General features: G+C 36.2%; 2 protein-coding genes across 4 annotated transcripts; both read right to left on the bottom strand.

Annotated features, from left to right (window-relative positions):
- Positions 1-341: 341 nt before the first annotated feature.
- On the bottom strand, positions 342-7,699 carry UBC34 (ubiquitin-conjugating enzyme 34). Its single transcript, XM_059602130.2, has 10 exons — positions 7,469-7,699; positions 4,348-4,476; positions 3,849-3,903; positions 3,114-3,152; positions 2,944-3,007; positions 2,757-2,818; positions 2,628-2,667; positions 2,431-2,458; positions 1,448-1,539; positions 342-888 (listed from the first exon to the last, which is right to left on the bottom strand). Exons 2-10 carry the CDS (start codon positions 4,402-4,404, stop codon positions 606-608), a joined length of 720 nt encoding a protein of 239 aa, XP_059458113.1. The 5' UTR covers positions 4,405-4,476; positions 7,469-7,699; the 3' UTR covers positions 342-605.
- Positions 7,700-9,649: 1,950 nt separating this feature from the next.
- On the bottom strand, positions 9,650-18,398 carry PUM23 (pumilio 23). Of its 3 annotated transcripts, none has more exons than XM_059601837.2 (11): positions 18,151-18,398; positions 15,741-16,052; positions 15,232-15,595; positions 14,579-14,878; positions 13,887-14,054; positions 13,338-13,481; positions 12,860-12,979; positions 12,090-12,275; positions 11,227-11,375; positions 10,495-10,677; positions 9,650-10,255 (listed from the first exon to the last, which is right to left on the bottom strand). In XM_059601837.2, exons 2-11 carry the CDS (start codon positions 16,007-16,009, stop codon positions 9,817-9,819), a joined length of 2,322 nt encoding a protein of 773 aa, XP_059457820.2. In that variant the 5' UTR covers positions 16,010-16,052; positions 18,151-18,398; the 3' UTR covers positions 9,650-9,816. The 3 variants fall into 3 exon arrangements, with proteins under 3 accessions (XP_059457820.2, XP_059457821.2, XP_059457823.2); XM_059601838.2 differs by having other exon boundaries at positions 18,183-18,271; XM_059601840.2 differs by having other exon boundaries at positions 15,741-16,016; positions 18,183-18,200.
- Positions 18,399-18,607: the final 209 nt, after the last annotated feature.

The following is an 18,607-nucleotide window of genomic DNA, read 5'->3' as shown; positions in this document are numbered from 1 at the left end:
ACCTCAACAAGCCCAAATGGGACACCAACGTATGCACCATCTCATGATGGATTATATTAAATAAAATAACCTTAGAACTCAGCTGAACCTGAGATGGCCTTCAAATCTTTGCAGTTTCATTTCATTTTGATCCTCCACTATTAATGTAAATATCTTATTAGAGCTCAGCTCACTAATGTGTGTTTCTTGCTGCTGTTAATACTTTCAGGACAAAATTAATAGTGGTTCAAGCCCTGAAACTTCCAGCAAAAACAGCAGCCACCTACAGGCCATCAAAATGCAATATGGACGGTGCACATAAAGAGTGTTGAGAGAAGAAAAAAGCAGCACAAGTGTAAGACTATCAAACACAAAACTCAAGACTAAATTAAGATAACATCACAAGCATGTATTGTCTGAACAATAACTTATAACCTGCTGTCAACATTGACATAAAAGGGGATACATTGACAAGAGAGATCCAACTTGGTCTCCTTGGCATCGATCCTATACAAAATCATGTTAGACACTTGACAAACTTGAGAAGCATTTGAAATGTGTCCCTTGACTTACAAAAGCCTGTATGTCAACTGACCCCTACGAATATTTCATTTGTCGTCCAGATATCAAAGTTGGAGCAGAGGCAGTGCCATTACAATGCCGAAGATGGAAACTAGTACGAACATCATCCAAGTTGGGAGTGACTGTTTCCTGTCTTTTCTCCTATCCTTCACAGCATCTATTCTTTTCATGTCTTCTCCCACAGAATTGACAACTCTTCCTAACATGGGTGTGGAGTTTTCTTCTTGTGACGGACCTGGTGACATCTGCTCCACAACAAGCCTCTCAGAAAGCTGCTGCTGGTTATACTTGTCCACATACTCTGGAAACAATTTCCTGAATGTTGGGCTGTTATGATGAAAAAAATCAGAGCCAGTTAAGAACTCACATTGAAGCTAACATCACAACACCCTGAAAATAGCTGAGAAAAAAAGAAACTGACGCACGTTTCCACAATTGCAACAGCCCACATATAAAAAAGGACGGGATGTATAAGAAAGCAGGTAAGAGGTGAAGAAATTTCGAATTTAAAATTTAAAATAAGGGGCAGCTGTGAACTAGTCCAGCTTCAATTCATCCATTCTGTTACATGGATTGAGTCATAGTTTCAAGCAAACAAACCACGCAAGTCCATTAACCCACATGGATTTACTATAGATGATAACTACAATAGAATATTTATTTAGGGTGCTTCTTAGAAAAAAGATAAAAGGAACGCATCTGAAAATCTAGTAATGACCCACTCACACTGGTACATATGTAAATCACAGGCCATTAACCCATAGGTCATGGGCTTCAATGCACAACATTATATGCATAAAAGTGGATGTCAAAAAAGGATTCCAGGTGCAGCTTAGAATAGTAAAGAAACTGATAAAATCCGGTGTAGATGGTGTCATGTACTTACTTCTTACAATTGAAAGCAAGGGAAGCCTTTGCTAGACGTTGCTTCTCAGCAACAGTAGTGTTCACACTTCCAGTGGTAGGACTGTTGTCCATCTGCAAGAGGGAAATGCACCCTCATATTAAACATATAGTAAGCAAGCAATGAAAACTTCAGATATGTTCAAGTATGTGCCAACAAAAGAAAGTCACTGTTGATCTCTAACCACTAGGAATCTTAAAGCCTATAAAAGAAAATTTAGGCCTTAATTGTCAAATTTTAGAAAATTGTTTTCATTTTTCAAATGCTGAAAACTCTTTTCAAATATCAGTTATTCAAATGGGTTTTCAGATGTGGCCACATCACTAATGGCCACATCGGTGATGCTTGGCATCCCTGCGGTGGCCACCAAAACTGCTTCTGACAGTTCCTGCAATGGCCACCAAATCCACCTGGTGGCCACCAAAACTACTTCTGGCGGCCTTGGCAGCCACCGCAGCCATTGCCAGACAGCAAGATTTTAACTCAACTTCATTCAACTAAACATTAATTTAGCATCAGGATCAGCCCCAATTTAATTGGGATTGATTATTAATCCTCATTAACTAGTCAGGATCAGCCAAATGTACAATTAGAGTTTTAAAATTGTAAAAGAGAAAGAAAAACAAAACAAAATCAGAAGGTTCCCACAATCCGGAACTGCTGAAATACGAAGAGGGAACTCATGTCATCCAACTTCTAATATAATATTTTGCCTCATCCCTGTACCTGTACCTGTACCTGGAGACTTGCCAAACAGAACTGTGACACACGGATAACAATATAAATGAATTACTAAAAACTTCTGACTCTCCTTTAGCTATGTGTTCATCAAGAGAATTTGATATTATATGACAAAAGATATTCCAAACAAGCAACATATAGCCAAAACATATGAAGCTGTTTTGTTTTTTGATAAGTAGCCAAAACATATGAAACTACAATATCAAAGAGCCAGAATAACTCACCATGAATGAAAGAAGCCCTGTGAGTATGCTGCATTTGTGAGGAAGAATATATTAGCGACAAACTTAGAAAGTATTATAGTCAACTGCAAGATTCCTTTTAACAGTAACAACTGGTCAACAAGCAAATAACAGCATTATAAAGTAATGTAGAACACACATACTCAAAAAGAATACTTCAGAACTAGAATCTGTCCTACCTTGATACAGACCACATTGGATTCCAACTTTCAGGATGAACTGCAAAATGAAAAAAGTTGAGGCAAACATAAAATCAGTTATCAGAAATAAGCAACAATTTTCTTCAACTAATACCCCGAAAAACTTACAATCGCTCATGGATAAGCAGATTTTCTTTTGTGTCATGAACCGTCCATTAGGAGTGGTCATGCTACAAGGCAGAAAAATGTGAATGGAAGTTAGAAGCAACCAAGATAAATGTATTTAAACAATAAGGATACTGCAGCTGGAAGAAACATATCTTGGAAAAAGTAAGGCTTATGAAATGTAGTTTACCTAATCCCTGGTGGTTTATAGGGATAATCTGGAGGGAACTTGATCTTTCCGTAGTAATATCCACCTTATAATAATGAGTAGAACAATTTCCAGTAATAAGATTAGATAAAATGGGTCTCAGAATGCCATATAATCAGTACTACATAAAAGATAGGACTAACGTAACAAACCTGCAAAAGGTGTTCCTTCACTTCCTTCCAACACATAATCTGGAATATCAAAGATGGAGAACAAAAACAAGGTTAACAATGCTCAACTAACATGATAAAACTTAAGTAGGGGAGAGAAAAGAAAGGCAAAAGCAAGATCAGGATAAAAGGAATATCACGTAGATAAAGGTGCCATATGTAATGTGGCAACCCTATCTTATGCACAAAGGAGTAAGAATCACAAGTCAAGACATGCAATATACTTTAGGGAAATTGGACTAAGTACTGATAATAAATGTTTACTGCACAAATTGCGTGAAATGTTAAGTAATGACTCTTCATCCTTGCATGAGATGCAGAGGTAAGTGACATTCACTACAAATGAGAGCAGTTGTTGACCATTCAAGTTCAGTTATTAACCACCTTTGGTTAATGTGGGAAACTTCCATCTAAGGGTGTTAAAACCTTTTGAAATGTAGACAGCGACCCATCCGAGCAAAAGACAGAAAGAATTTTCTTTGTAATCCATCTTAACCAACATTTTAAAGAATATCTACGACCAAAAATCTGACAGTTTACTTTTCTTTAGCTACTATAAGATCAGCCAAAAGCCTGAATAACATCTCCACATATTGTATCCATAAAGAGAAATACAAACGTGGAAGTGGAATTCAATTATTGTCTCAGAAAATATTTCCAATTAATAACATCAAATGATTAACAATATTCTGCAGAAATGATTCGGAATAAACTTACGCCACTCAAGAATGTCATTTGGGGAAGGACGGGCCACAACATGAGAAACCGGTTCCTACACATTCATAGAAAATACAATCAGCATGTCCAAAAGACGCATGGAATATGAAGTTCCAGCAAAGCAACAAAAGCGCATCATCTGCCTCTTTAGTGGGAATATATCATCCAAAACAATCCAGTCCAACAAGAAAAATAATAGAAATACAACTTTCACTTTACAAATGACAGATGATCTTAAAACCATTCTTTTATCTATTTTTAATTTTCAATTTCTAGGTCAAACAATAAGATTTAAATATATGGCATCTACTACGTGGAGGATGCGGATCACCAGCATGTCAAAACACATTTATAGACATGGATGCTTCAACTATACTCGCACCAGACTTAAGCAGAAACGGGTATATTAGAGAGGAACATGGTTATATGGATCCACATGTTATGAACATATGAAAATAATAGCTAACTAAAAACCTAGATTTAACAAAAGAAGACGTACTTTACAAAGTGCTCTGTATTCCTTCTGAAGGCGCTTGATACACGACTTCTCTGCCATCTCAATAATTCCAAAAATAGTAAATGAAGCCCTAGCAGATCTTTTCTTTCTATACGGAAATTACTTTGTAGCCTGATAACGTAAAAGAAGATTAAGGCTAATTGCAAATTCAATATGCCCAAAATACTAGAAACCTCTATAAAGAAAAAAAAATTAATAATAATAATAATATATAAAGAAAGAGAAATTCTAATTTGAGAAAAACTCAAACCAGAACAGATGTAAAATGAAGGAAAGCAATGAGACAACAACATATTTATGGAAAAATAACCCCAAGGGGTTCGCCCAAGTGGTAAATGCATTGGTCTTGGAGGTTTGCTCCCTTCAAGGTCCAAGGTTCAACACCTCTTGGTTGCAAACAATCCCATGAGGCCACACCCCTGGTGAAAAGCTAGCGATTTACCCAGTTCCGTGGAGGAAAACTTCCGAGGATGCGGTGCACGGGACCGAGATTTACTCTGCAAGGGTGGGTCCGAAGGGCCCTGCCTTGTAGAGGTGCCCCGATATATAAAAAAAAAAAACATATTTATGGAAACAGCTAAAACAACAATGTTAGGGAAACCTAAGATTACATTATAAATATAAGAAGTCATACATCGAGTATAGATATGTTGATCATTTACAGCTTTAAGTCTTCAACAGCATGCATGGAAATTGTTAGATTTGTTAGATATGTTGATTATTTACAGCTTTAAGTCTTCAACAGCATGCATGGAAATTGTTAGATTTGAGGTGGGAGAAACTTCGAGGGGAGGTAATTTTGAAGGGGCTGTTATTTCTCCCGTGGCAGCGCTGTGTCTTCTAGCTGTGGGGATCTCTTTTGAGGGGAATGCGAAAGGTTTCTTGAATCTCATGGCTCAAGTGGATAAGGGACAACGCTCCACTCCTAAGCTTAAAGGAAGAAGAGAATTGAAGAACTTAGAGTGCTCTATTAACTTTGATGTTGGAGTCGCAGTTCTAGTCGGGGCAAAAGCAAGAAGGCTCTTGTTGTGATGTAATTATGCCTAGGGTTTGTGGGTTGGCTTCTGTTGGGGTGTTTGGGGTTTCTTGTTTTCCTTTTTTTTTTTTTGCGTTTTTTTATACTTCCTGTATGCTTTGAAGCGCCTACGCTTTTTATAAACTTTCTTTGATTACCTATCAAAAAAAATCAATAAAATGTTCACTGTCATTATAAGTCTTAAAATTGGTGAAAAGGTAATTTCTTTTAAGAAAAATATATTAAAATTCTCTGAGTAATTGTGCAATTTCAATTTACTCCCTCGGTTTTTAATACGACTTTTAACTCCTTAAGTTTTTTGCTTTTTCACTCATACTCCATTCGTCCCAAACTGCTGACATGGCATTAATGAGTTCAATGCTACATAAACAGTTTTGCCATATTAGTTAAATTTTCTTTTTTCAGTTTATTAAAAAATTAAAATCTGGAAAAAAAAAAAAAAGAGCCGATGGGGGAGGGGGTGGCCCCCACAAGGGGGGTGGCCACCCCCAACAAAGGGGTGGTTCACACGGCCACCTTCCAGCAGAAAGGTGGCTCACACGGCCACTTCCCAACAGACAGGTGGTTCGCAAGGCCACCCCCAGCAAACCCCATGAGAGCCACCCCCAACGCAAGCCACCCCTCAATTTGGATTAGCCGCACAAGCAACCACCACTGGTAGCCCCCTACAAGGGTGGAGGGTTGGCGGATCAACTCCTCCCCATCTGTCTTTGTTTTTTTCTTTTCTTTTTTTTTTGAAGTAAAGAAAATTATTTTTTGAACTGACACAGGAAAACTGCTTACCTGGACATAAGCAATTTTGGACGGTTTTGAATGGTAATGAAGTGAAAAATTCGAAAAGCTTAAGGAGTTAAAATTCAGATTTAAAAACTGAGGGAGTAAACTAAAATTGTGTGATTACTCAAGGAGTTATTATGAGATTTTCATTTCATTTAACTCAAATTGTACCTCATCCACCACAGCCACTATCAATAAAGTTATTTTAGATTCCAATTTGTAGGAGGGGTCTGGACTATCTACAACTTTACCCCTGTAGTCCCTTAAAACCTATATCAAAGTTTATTTATGTCGACTTCTCAATCTCCCTGACCAAAAACGCGGATTAAAAACAAATATCTTTTGTCACCCTGTCACTTTTCTATCCCTCCTACCAAATGAAGCCTTAGAATAAAGGAAGCTAATACAGAGAGATACTGTGAGGTAAGGAACACTTGCCAGCCCTCTAATCATAAATTACAAGAACTAATCTTCCACGCGAGAGCTCAAAATCTCGTTACTCAACATCCCAAAACAACCATAGAACAATTACCAGACTTGGTAACATATTATAATCTAGCTGTGCAGTAGTACCAGAAAAATTAATGCTGGCATGTTTCCTATAACTCTTCACTCATCTATTTTATAAGGTTAAGAGTATATCCTCAGACAATAGATAAGTATGTATCATTCTATATTTGATAAATGTCCTAGGTAACATTTTAAGGTTGCAATTCTAACGAAAGCAACAATATAGTTCTGTATAATGTTGTCATTGAAATTTCTAGAAATTTTCTCAGATACAATGATTCAATTGCACCATCAACGCTTCTTCAGAGTAGGTTTAAGCAAAAGCCTAGCTACTACCCATATCCCACTATGAAAAGCATATATATATATATATATATTCCATTCATTCGTTTCTACTATTTTTTCTTCACGATAAGGATCAAATTTGTCTCAAATCATTCTATCCAAGAAGAAAGAGGCAACCTAGAGGTATAAATTTGCGGCAACGACTCATACATCATGGGCACAATTGGAGGACAAAAATCTTCAATAACCAAAATTCAGATTCCGTCCTTTAATTTTGGCTTCAATTTTAAGATATCTCTTTTCAATTCATTATAATAGAACGAATCAAATCAAAGAGCCGAAATCAGGATCCAGCGAAAAAAGCTTAGCAAAGTTAACTAAAACTAAATATGCTACAGAGAAAAATGCAAGCACAGCACCAATCGAAATCCCGGAAAGATTTCTGCAAAGAATCAATCCGAGAGAGAAACAAAATCGGAGGGAAGAATATATTACCTGGGTCAGATCGGACGGCTAGGACTTCCAAATCCGGGACTTTCTTGGATTTCTCGCTTCTTCTTTCTCCTCCCGATTAGAGTCAATAATACGAAATTGGCCGTTACCGGTGACGTTTACTTTTTGGTGTGTAAATTAAATATTTGTGGTTTCGTATGCTTACGCTGTTACCACAAAAACTGCGATTGGAGGAATCTGATGGCACCCACTGGAGACAGATCTTCGTTCCTCGAATCTACGCCAAGGTTAGTTTTGTAAATATGGCTTTCTTTACTCGCTTTCCGGACAAATGGGCCAATAGTCTCCTTCGACGGCCCAGCTATATTGTTTTCCCCCTCTAGAATCTTCAACCACTTCGCAGACCTCTAATTAAAACGCACATTCTTCGGCCCTTGCTTTATATAATAAGAGAATCTCAATATTCTATGTAACAGAGCTTGTTGCGGTTATAAGGCCAAGGCCAAAAGCCTTGGGCCCAATTAAGATAAAAGCCCTATTTGGTTAAAGTGTTTAATGTTTTCAAAATCTGATTTGAAATTAGTCCTTGAATTTTTAATTTCAAGAATATAGTTTTAGATTTATCACTTTACCATCAAAGTTTACAACTTGTCATTTGTCACATGTGTCTCATTTGATATGTCAACGCCCATCTCAACACTCCAATGCAATGCCACATCAACAGAACCAAGTCGTTTGTTATTATGGGTTTGCTCTCTAGGTTTTCAAGTTTTGTGTTCCTTTAAGTTTTATATGTCAAATCGATTGTTTTTTTTTTTTACTATAAATGACTTAGCATTTGTTGATATAGCATTTCATTGGATGTTTATAACGTGTTAAATGAAACACATGTGATAGATGATAAACTGTTAACTTAAAACGGCAAAGTGACAGAGGAGCATATTTTAAACTTTAATAAAACTTATTGACTAAATTCAAATCAAATAAAAAACCTAAGGACTAAATATGATTTTCCCTAATATAAAAGAAGATGACAATCTCAAATAATATAAGAGTTTCTTCTCTCTTAAAATTCTATGTTTTATTTTTTCAACATATTTACTGACTTAAACATTAGAGACTCTTCAGCAGTTCGGTCGAGTACAATTGTGCGTTGACATACATACATGCGTACATGCCTAATGCCTTTAAGGAAGAGGCCAAATTTCACAGTTTTGGGCTGGAGTTGGAGCAATTGTGTCGTGTGAGTTCCCAAGATGCAACAACTGTTACTGTTAGCAACATGTTATTTTAATTTAATAGTAATATCTATATCTCCGTAGCACTTGTTTATCACATTACAATAATCAACCATTTAGCTGCCCCAAAAGAAGTAATATTAATATTTATATCACGTGCCTTATCACATGACCCCTCTGAAGATGCATCACCACTCCACCAAATCCAGTGGTCAGAGTTGCAACATGTACTAGTCAACATTGAGCACATGAAATCAACTGACATCAGATCCAGTTAGACTCTTTTTTTTTGGTGTGTCTTTTGTTAGCTATAAATCAAAGACTCCCATTACCATACTATCTTAATCAAAGGTTTGTTGAAAGCCATCTTCACTCACCAAGAACAGGAAACCAAAAACCATGAAGGCCTGGTTCAGAGCAGTGGCTGCTCTCACTGTTGCACTTTCATTGATATCATTATTCTGGCCAAATGGAGCCCGAGCTCACGCCCGTCCGCTGCCACATTCACCTCCCTTCTCAGAATCATCTTCTCAAGCTCTCAAGGATTTGCATGGCCACAGGAAGAATCCTGACCAGCAGCTCGGCTCATGCTTTCGAAGGATACCTCCGTCCACTTCCAATCCCATACAGAACAAGTAATTTCTGCCGCCAACAGTTTCAAGCCTTTCCACCATCATTGACTGAAAATACCTGTGTTTTTTGTTCCAGGTTGAATCCTCCATCAAACAGATGAAGTACAGAAGAAGGATTATCGGAATCCCAACAATGTCGAGTTTTCTTTTTTATTCGTTACCATTTTTGTTAGACGTAGTGTTGTAGTGTTGTACTTCTTAAGAGTTCAAGAAAAGTTACATGTATTTCACTCATAATTGTTTGCCGACACCAGGCTGTCTTATTCCGTGTCCACTGAAATGTTATAGTTTCTGGATGAAGTAGAACAACTTCACTATGGTTTTGCAAGGCACATAATTAAAAAGAATAATAATAAAAAAAAAGTAATTTTCTCTCATGCTATCAACTTTCAGCCTGTTTCGTTTCCATTTGAGTTATAATAGACCATGCAGCATAGGCCAAAATTTACAATCCTCAAAGCAAAAAAGGTAGAGATTATCCTAAAAGCAAAATTTTACATCTTCATGCTTTCAACTTCTTTTAGTAAGCATTCGAGTACTGGGAATCCTTTCTTTGCCGTTTCTTCTCCATCTTGTTGAAAGATTGATCTGCAGCTGCAGCACTCTCAGACCCACCATGACTTCTTTTTTTCTTGTTAAACTTCATACCTTTTGCCTTTCTGATATCATCATCTACTGACGTTTTTGCATATTTCCCACCGTGTTGATCTGCTCTTTTTGGCTTGCTTTTAATGCCCGACATGCTCAAAAATGGTACACCAGAAGAGAGGTCATGGTCAATCTCTTTCCTCATTTCCTTCAGGTTTTTTGGGCGTGATGAGTGCTTGGAGGTATCAGCAAGAAAACCATCACTTTTGGATGACTTGGTTTCACTGGAGCCAAACGTATCATAGAAGTCCTTGTAAGCTGATTGTTTTGATGCTTGGTTTGACCTCCACTGATCAGGTCGGGCAGCAAATCTGTTGTAAGAAGCCGCAGACATCAACATACAAAGATTAAGAACAATAAACTGCCAAAATTCAATTTTAGAAAACAAATGCTTGAATATCATATCAATTGTAAGAGACCATCCTCCCTTCTATAACATAATTGCCTGTGGGAACTAATAGAGATACTATCACAAACCTATGAAATTCTAGGATCATATCTTCTACAATGATTCACGGTATTATAAAAGAGAAAATGCCCAACAGCTTACCTGTCGACATCTAGTTTTCTCAAGAGATGAGGGCCTTGCTTTGTTTTGGAAAGTTCACTCTGCACATCTACCAACTCAGATACTATAGCCTCCCTCAGTGACATGTTACCAGCAATGAAGCACTTCTCAACAGTAAAGGAACCTGATGAGTACATTGAGAGCTCTCCAAAATGTCCTTGAAGCCTGTAAACCAAGTAACAACAGAAAAGGAAAATTAAGTAAATACAGCAGCAAAATGGGAATTCGAGGCATTAAAAATTGTTTCCAAGATTTTCCATTTCAATTCCAGAAAAAAAGAGCTAATAACAGAACATTACAAACACAAAGGCCAATTTTATAGTCATGCTTATTTTGTTGTAATATTTAATCTTTTGTTATGGGGCAATGGTGGCAATTTTATAAAATTTAATTGATAAAGTTCAAAGTTTTATTTGAAAGTAGTACTACTCCCCCACTGTATTACAATTCACCCACAATAACAACATGTTCCATTTTTGTGGCAAAGCATACACAGTAAAATCCTTGGAGTCGAACAATAAATACTTCCGGGTGGTTTACTACTTCTGATTTTAAATATTAAAAGTGGTCAAAGTTTGAATTTGGCCTATAAAATGACTGACACGCTGACAAAATTCTTTTTCCTAAGCTATTCCATCTAAAATAATAGAACCTTGGCTTAAATAAGAACTTCGTGAGAGAAATACAAGCTTCCAATACAGTTACAGGACATACTTCATAACTAATCTGCGCTTTAGTTTTGCAGATGCATTCGAACTCAGAAAAGCTTCAATAACAGGTGCTCCGCCTCTATCTTTTGCTGCTTCAAGTACATGATCAGCTTCCATGGATGTAATACTCGTAATATAAGACTGTATATGTTCCTGTGAAACAAAAATGCAAGATACGATGTTCTAGTATAAATAATAAATATGAGAAGAGATTAAACTATGATTGCAGTGTCATTATTTGGAACAGGTGAAAATACTTCTCCAGAAAGTTATCTGCTCCTCCCTGAAACAAATGTAAGGTACTAGCCTAAGTTGCTACTATATGGTACATTCATGGTCAAAGATTTGAGACTGTACAAAAGAAAAAATTCTATTGCAGATTTTAAACAGTACATGATATTCCAGATAATCTGGTCTTCTAACTCAAAAATTGGCTTTATTTTGTACCAACACCAGACATATTCGGTAGAAAAGGTTACCTGACTACAATATCAAATAAATCAACCTGATTAGAAGGTTCAAGGCCCAGATTACAGGTGAAAAAAAGTTAAATATGAAATGACAACTTGGTCTAATTAAAATTTTAGCAGAACAGCATGACAACTCACAACTCAAATATTCTCACTACGACAGCAAAAGGTCTAGCACAGCGAAACTACAAAATTAAAGCAACCCAATAAACAATATTCCAAATATTGCATAAGTTGACAATTCCAACTCCAATGTGAAAATATAGACACTTCTAATCGGGGTTTAAGGCTTAGTTATTAGAGTTTACTAGAACTATAATGTGGGGATAATCCTGAGCTACCATAAATATAGAAAACACGTGATGAAATCAAAATAAGTGCAAGAAAAGTTGCATACACTTTGATATCGGAATACTGCCTGCAGAATCAGAGAACCCATGATGGGCATTTTCACACCGCTAGGCCAGCTCCAATTGGACTTATCTTCGCAGCAGAAGTAGTTATCAAGGAATAGTATTCTAGGGACAATGTATCTGGGTGACTCATCCGCTGAAGATACTGCAGCAGCAAGGGCCTGACAACACTGCAACACAAATCATGAAATATAACCATGATCAGAATGAGGACCTGGAAGATGGACCATAATTATGAAAATTGTTGAACTGTTGATTAAATGATTAAATTTACCTATTCTTATCAGCTTAAGCTTTCAGAAAAAATTGTGATTTAACATGGTATTAAAGCCAAAGGTTTTGAGCTCGAACCTTGATTCCATCAATTCACCCCCATTTAAATTAAATATTCTACGTGTTACGCCTCAACCTATTAAAAAGGAGTTTGAGCCCATACGTAAGGGGAAGTGTTAAAGTATTGATTAAATGATTAAATTTACCTCTTCCTATCAGCTTAAGCGTTTAGGAAAAATGGTGATTTAACAAAAATCAACAAATCTGCTATTAGATTTACCTTCCACCAATCTTATCAAAAGTAACAATCACATTTAAATAGCTAAATAAATTCATAATTTCCTCCACATATAAGAGAATTTTAGGATGACAAAATTTTTAGATAAGTAATCGAGATATCAATTAATAATTTCAGGATGACAAATAAAAATAATAAAGTAAAATATGAAAAGAAGAAAGTAATGAAATTTGAGTTATAAACCTCATGTTCGTGAGAATGAAGCCTTTGGCTTGCTGCAATGAGTGAAGCAATAACTCCTGATCTTCCCATTTCAAGAAGATCCATAAATTTTGGACCAAGTTCCTTCCAGATCAGCTCCATCTTGTGCGCAAAATGAGGGAAAGTCATTAAAACCCACAGAAAAAAAAAAAAAAAAAGAACAAAGAAAAAAAAGACATGGAAAAAAAATTGCAAGATGTTACAAAGCATAAATTTGTCACAAAATAGACATGCCAAGGTAGCTAAAACAATTAAACACCAATGAAAACAAATGCATGCAACTAATATAAACTACTTTATACATGAATGACAAAACAAATGCATATATAAGTTGGGACCAGCACCGGGTAATTAACCTGAATCAACTACCCACACTACTAAATCTGAAGCAGGAAAGAATATCTTAAGAATCACATAAAGCATAAATGTCTATATATCCAATAAAATTCAGAACACATACTTGATCTTGACGTCTGGCATGAGAAATCAACGCTTGAATAACAAAGTTCCCACAATGATGAGATGATAGTTGGAACAATGAATTCTTGAAAACTTTTGTGAACATCTCATTGTACAATATTTCAGGAGCCACTTCCAGAATGACCTGCAAATGTTACATAAAGCTCAATGAAAATCAAAACTAACAGAAAGGTACTATCAGAAACCACTTAACAAGAAAACACCAGATGTGAAGGCATGACATGTGACTGCATTTGTAAATTGCTAAAGGGAGTCACTAATTATAGGAGACAGTATCACATTTCAGAGATACACTTGTAGTACGTCAATTTATTTACAGCCAAAAACAGGGATAGCATTTGCATTACCTTAAAAGTAATCAAAATGAACTTATGGTGTTATATAACATTGCTTTGTTTTCAACAGAATAATTTAAGCACGCATGCAATATAAACTATTGAAAGACCAGACCCAACCCATCATAAAAAAGATACTAGCAAGTAATATAAGTTACATGCACATATGCTTTATCTATTAATAGGTGACTCACCTCCATCAAATGGCTAAAAGAACTTTCTTTCATCAAATATACAACTTTTCGCACTGCAGATATTTCTATAAAATTTCCTTCCCCAATTTCTTCCTTGTTGCAGCCAAGAAGGATAGGAATTGCATGCAATAACTCTTCATCATTTCCCACCAATAACTTTAGAGCTGTCTGCCAAGGAAAAAAGAACATTGGATTTATATTTAGCATCACCTTATATATATATATATATATATAATCTTAAAATAACAAAGTAACCGAGAAATTGTAGAAGCTCATCACATCCATGACAAATTACCTCTCACTCCAAAAGAAAGAAAGAAAGAAAGAAGAAAAAAAGAATTCAAGCCACATCACATGACTTGAAGCAAAAGCAGAAAAATAGCCACCCACCTGAACTAAGAGAAAAAAAAAATGGTACATTTCTAAGATTCACAAACTTAGGCGACTACTCACACCTAGAACCGTCAACTAAATGCTTATAAAATTAGAAATGGTTGTTTAATCTCATTAGATGGCATATCTTCTGGTTCATCTAACCACCCTAGTCCCTAGTCAAGCATCAAAAAATATGGAGATTAAATTCAATATTCAGAATTGGACTCGACAAATTAGTAGTACTTTATTCCTTTGAAAAAAATTGAAAACTTATATAAAAATAAATAAATTATAAAAACAATAAGTTGGAAACAAACCTGCAAAACCAAACTGCTGAACTGATCAACTTGCAGGGTCTTAATGTCTTTACTAGCAAACTCTATCATTCCTGACACAAGGAACTTAAGTAAATCTGGGAATCCGAGCTGATCTGGTGAATAATCTTCTTCCATTCGTGATGCTTTAAAATTCAATCGCTGTGCTAGAACTGTCGATGAATTTGTGACATGAAACTCTGAAGAATCTATTGTTGCTCCTTTACAAAGACACAGAAGACTTCGAAGAACATGAGATCCATGGCAGCTGCTCATCAAATCAACAGCATTGTCAACCACAACCTGACAAGAACAAAGAATTTATAGAAAAATGGAAGTGAAAAACAACTTTATCATCCAAATCAAAATGAAGACTATAAGCTAGAACGTTTTTAAGAAAAAATTTATCTAAGCTATAGTAAACTTGTAGCTTATCATAGGGAGGAAAAGGAAAAATCAATTTACTTGGTCATTTGAGAGCATATTGGCAACCAATTTCAAATTAATTATAATTTAACTAAGTGGAAAGTTCATGCCCAAGATGCTTCAAGTAAGGGTAACGAATGACCATAAGTTCAGTTAGTATATAAATTTCCACTAAAGATGTCTTCAAACACTCCTCACAGCCTACAACAACCCAAAAAACTGATAGATACCTTGCATAAAATAGTTAAAGTCTCTTCAACAACTGAGTAGACATCATTTTCCTGAAGATGCTTAGCTAATGACTTGATAGCTGTCTCGGCCACATGAGAACCAGATCTATCCATTGCAATAAAAGGGAAGTCGTTTGCACAGCTTCGAAGGAAACGACAAAGGTGGTCCACATCGCAGCCCTCAAGGAGGGTTTGCAAAGTGTGGCTTATGATATAATCTGTTGCAAGTTCAAGTTCTTTCCCCCTGGTTTCTTCAAGAGCATTACCACATATAACTGACCTTTCCTCCAGGTCAACTCCACCACTTTCAAAAAGATTTGTAATTTCCAAGAAGTACTTTGCCGTTTCAGGGTCAACCTGTTTCCTACAAAATTTAGTCAAGTCAGATGGCCGTTATATCTGCCACCACTCCAAAAAATCACGTAGTGAAAAAAAAAAAACTATTCAAGCAAAAGATAAGTAATAATAAGGAGACAAAGAAATTGCAATTATGAGGTAAGTTAAAATACCTGACAAGTGTTGTTTGTGATGCTGAGGTACTTTGATATTTTGAGGACTTTCTGGCTGTCATGGATCGATCACTCATTCGTCCGGATACATTTTTGTTGGAATTGTCGCCATCAAAGCCATGCCTTTCTCTGGTATCCTTTCTGTTCATTCCCTTCTTCCTTTTGCCCCGTTTAGATAATACATCCTCCTCACCCATTAAGCTGTCCTCCACAAAGCCACAGGTCCTGGGTCTCCTTGATGGCAATGCTTTTGAACCAATGGAAACCATAAGCACCCTGTCAACAAGTTGACAGCGAGCTCCTACTGTAAACCTATGGTAAGATAAATAAAAATAAACATAAAAAACTTCATGCTAGTAGCAACACTGTCAACAAATATGGAGATTTAAGCATTACATAAATCATCTAAGGTCCCAATGAAAAGAAAGAAAAAAAGGTCACATTTGGCAACCAAATTAAGTCAAGCATCACTTTCAAAACTACTTTTTGGTTATAATTTTGGCCTTGTAAATCAAAACTATGGATAAGAATGCCACGAATACTGCTTTCTTAGTTAAGCAATTCAATGGTTTCTCTCGAACTAGACAATGAAAAATATGGTTGAAACTCAGAACCCAATAACTAAATATTATAAGAACAAAAAGAAAAATCAATTTCTTTTATGTGGTCATGGACATCATCCCATCCATGTGGCACTGTGCTTGGTATTGTGTAATCAAGAAAAGCAGAGCATTCCCTCTCCTGAATACTTTTAATTTACTACCGAACTTCCAAAGTAAATAAGCACTTCACTCGGTTGCAACAGAACCTAAAACACAAGCTCAAGAAGCAGTTTTTACATGAATACATTTTAAATGGAAAATTGCTATGAACCCTCAAATTAGTATTATTATCATTATCATTATCATTATTGACCCCTGTTTAGGGCGCTTTGCACGGTGTCTCAAGAATCTAACCGAGGTGAAGCCCCGGACACCCCGGTTATCAAAAGAAAAATCATTATTATTATCTGGGTTGAGATTATTAATACTGCCATAGGGCTATACACTGAAGAAGAATGTGAATCAATTGCAATAAGCAATCTGTGGAGGAAAAACCCCTCGAAGTGGTCATACCTTTTTTTTTTATTTTTTTTATTTTTTTCTGTTTTTCTATGATTTCCACTAATAAGAACTACGGTTCTTACCATCTGTTATCAGAGCAGTTCTTTTTTGGGTTAATTTTCTATAAGGTGCAGTGAGCCATCGTTGCGAGTGGGTTACCTGTAGTAGTGGGTATCGGTTCGGTTCGGTTCGAAAAAGTCATTTTCGGTCGGTTAACTGAAATTGTCGATTAAATCGGTTAATTCACCGATTGCATTTCGATAACAAAGTATTTCGAAATTTTCGGTTAATTTCGGTCGGTTAATCGGTTAACCGTGGGCCTTTTTAATTGGGCCAATGCTATTTTTAAATGGGCAAAAAATTGGTTGTTTTGGGAGCCCAATTTTTTTTTTTGGGGGGGGGGGGGGCTAAAAGACAAAAATAACTTATTGAACATGTTTTTTTGGGCTAAGATCAATCTTGACGACCCAAATTTGTTTTTTGGGCTAAAATAACTTATTGAACATGTTTTTTAGGCTAAATAACAAATTTACTGTACAGGCCTAGAGCTTTAACGAAGGTTTTAAATTGGTTTTTTTCTGTTCAGTCCTGGAGTGTAAGTTCTTTCTGTTCTCATGGTTTTAAATTGGTATGCAGTTCACAAATTGGTTACAAAAATGGGTAGATTCAGACAATCCCAATTTCCAAACATTGGCAAACTTAGAATCCATCAAAGAATAATAAATAAAGTCTCAACTAAGCCACCTCTGACATGGATTACCTTCAATTCCTTAAATTTTCTTCCTTCAATAATCAAACAAATCAAAACATCAACATAATGATCAATATAAAAGAGTAAAATACCACAGATAAGTAATATCAAGTAAGAAAACAATAAGAATATCAGATGCAAAAAACTTAATCAAACAACAATCAATCTTCTGAAAAAAAAAGGCCAATGAATGCACCCCATACACCCAGCCTATGCATCATACCTAAAGGTCCTAAACAACCAAAACCTGACACAAACAGAGAAGAGAAACAAGGGCCCAACAGCAATACAAATTTCAAGAATAATTACAGCAATTAGCAAATGCTTACCCAAAAGAAGAAAATTTATTTGCAGGAAAAATCAAGGTTGCATAAAAAACTAAAAATCTATCATTTTCATTCCTAAGTCTTCCTAAACCCAAATAATATAAACAGACTCGAAAATAAATGCCAAATCAAAGAATCAAGTGTTCAAAATCAAAGAATCAAAATCTAAACCCTCAATTAGTTCAAAAAATAAAAATCGAAGAAAATGAAGTAACTCGAAAAATCTATACCAGAAAAGACGGGAGACGAGAGAGAGAAATACGACGGTTTGCCGCTTGCAACGAGAATGCGAGGGAGACGACGGTGAAGTTAAGCCACCGGACACGACTGGAGACAAGGCTTGCCGCTTGCAACGAGAGAGCGAGAGAGAGACGCAGCCGGAGAGAGACGGCCGCGCGGCGTGAGAGAGAGAGAGAGAGGCAGGAGGCACGGCCACAAGACACTGGAGAGTGGAGAGGGGGCAGCAGCCGTGAGGAGTTAGGGATTTTTTTTTTTTTTAGCATTCGAAAAAATAAAATAAAAAATGACGCCGTTTAGTTTATAATCAAGCTTCCGTTTTGAGTTTCAATTAAATTTTTTTAAAAAAAAAATGTCAAAACGACGCTGTTTTACAGAAATGGTTCAGTTCAGTTAACCGAAAAAAATAATTTTATACCGATTAATCGAACTGAATCGACGTTAGTATAA

This window comes from Corylus avellana, chromosome 6 (genome assembly GCF_965113065.1).
Source record: "Corylus avellana chromosome 6, dhCorAvel1.hap1.2, whole genome shotgun sequence".
Lineage (NCBI taxonomy): Eukaryota > Viridiplantae > Streptophyta > Magnoliopsida > Fagales > Betulaceae > Corylus > Corylus avellana.
This window is presented reverse-complemented; position numbering and strand designations above follow the sequence as displayed.

Excerpts from the sequence above, each read along its gene's own strand:
- UBC34 (XM_059602130.2), bottom strand. The coding sequence starts at position 4,404 with ATGGCAGAGAAGTCGTGTATCAAGCGCCTTCAGAAGGAATACAGAGCA. Across the intron at positions 3,008-3,113 it reads TGAAGGAACACCTTTTGCAG|GTGGATATTACTACGGAAAG; the intron begins GTTTGTTACGTT and ends CATTATTATAAG. Across the intron at positions 2,459-2,627 it reads CCAATGTGGTCTGTATCAAG|CATACTCACAGGGCTTCTTT; the intron begins GTAGGACAGATT and ends TCACAAATGCAG.
- PUM23 (XM_059601837.2), bottom strand. The coding sequence starts at position 16,009 with ATGGTTTCCATTGGTTCAAAAGCATTGCCATCAAGGAGACCCAGGACC. Across the intron at positions 14,055-14,578 it reads TCAGCAGTTTGGTTTTGCAG|ACAGCTCTAAAGTTATTGGT; the intron begins GTTTGTTTCCAA and ends TTTCCTTGGCAG. Across the intron at positions 10,256-10,494 it reads AGAAAACTAGATGTCGACAG|ATTTGCTGCCCGACCTGATC; the intron begins GTAAGCTGTTGG and ends TTCTTACAACAG.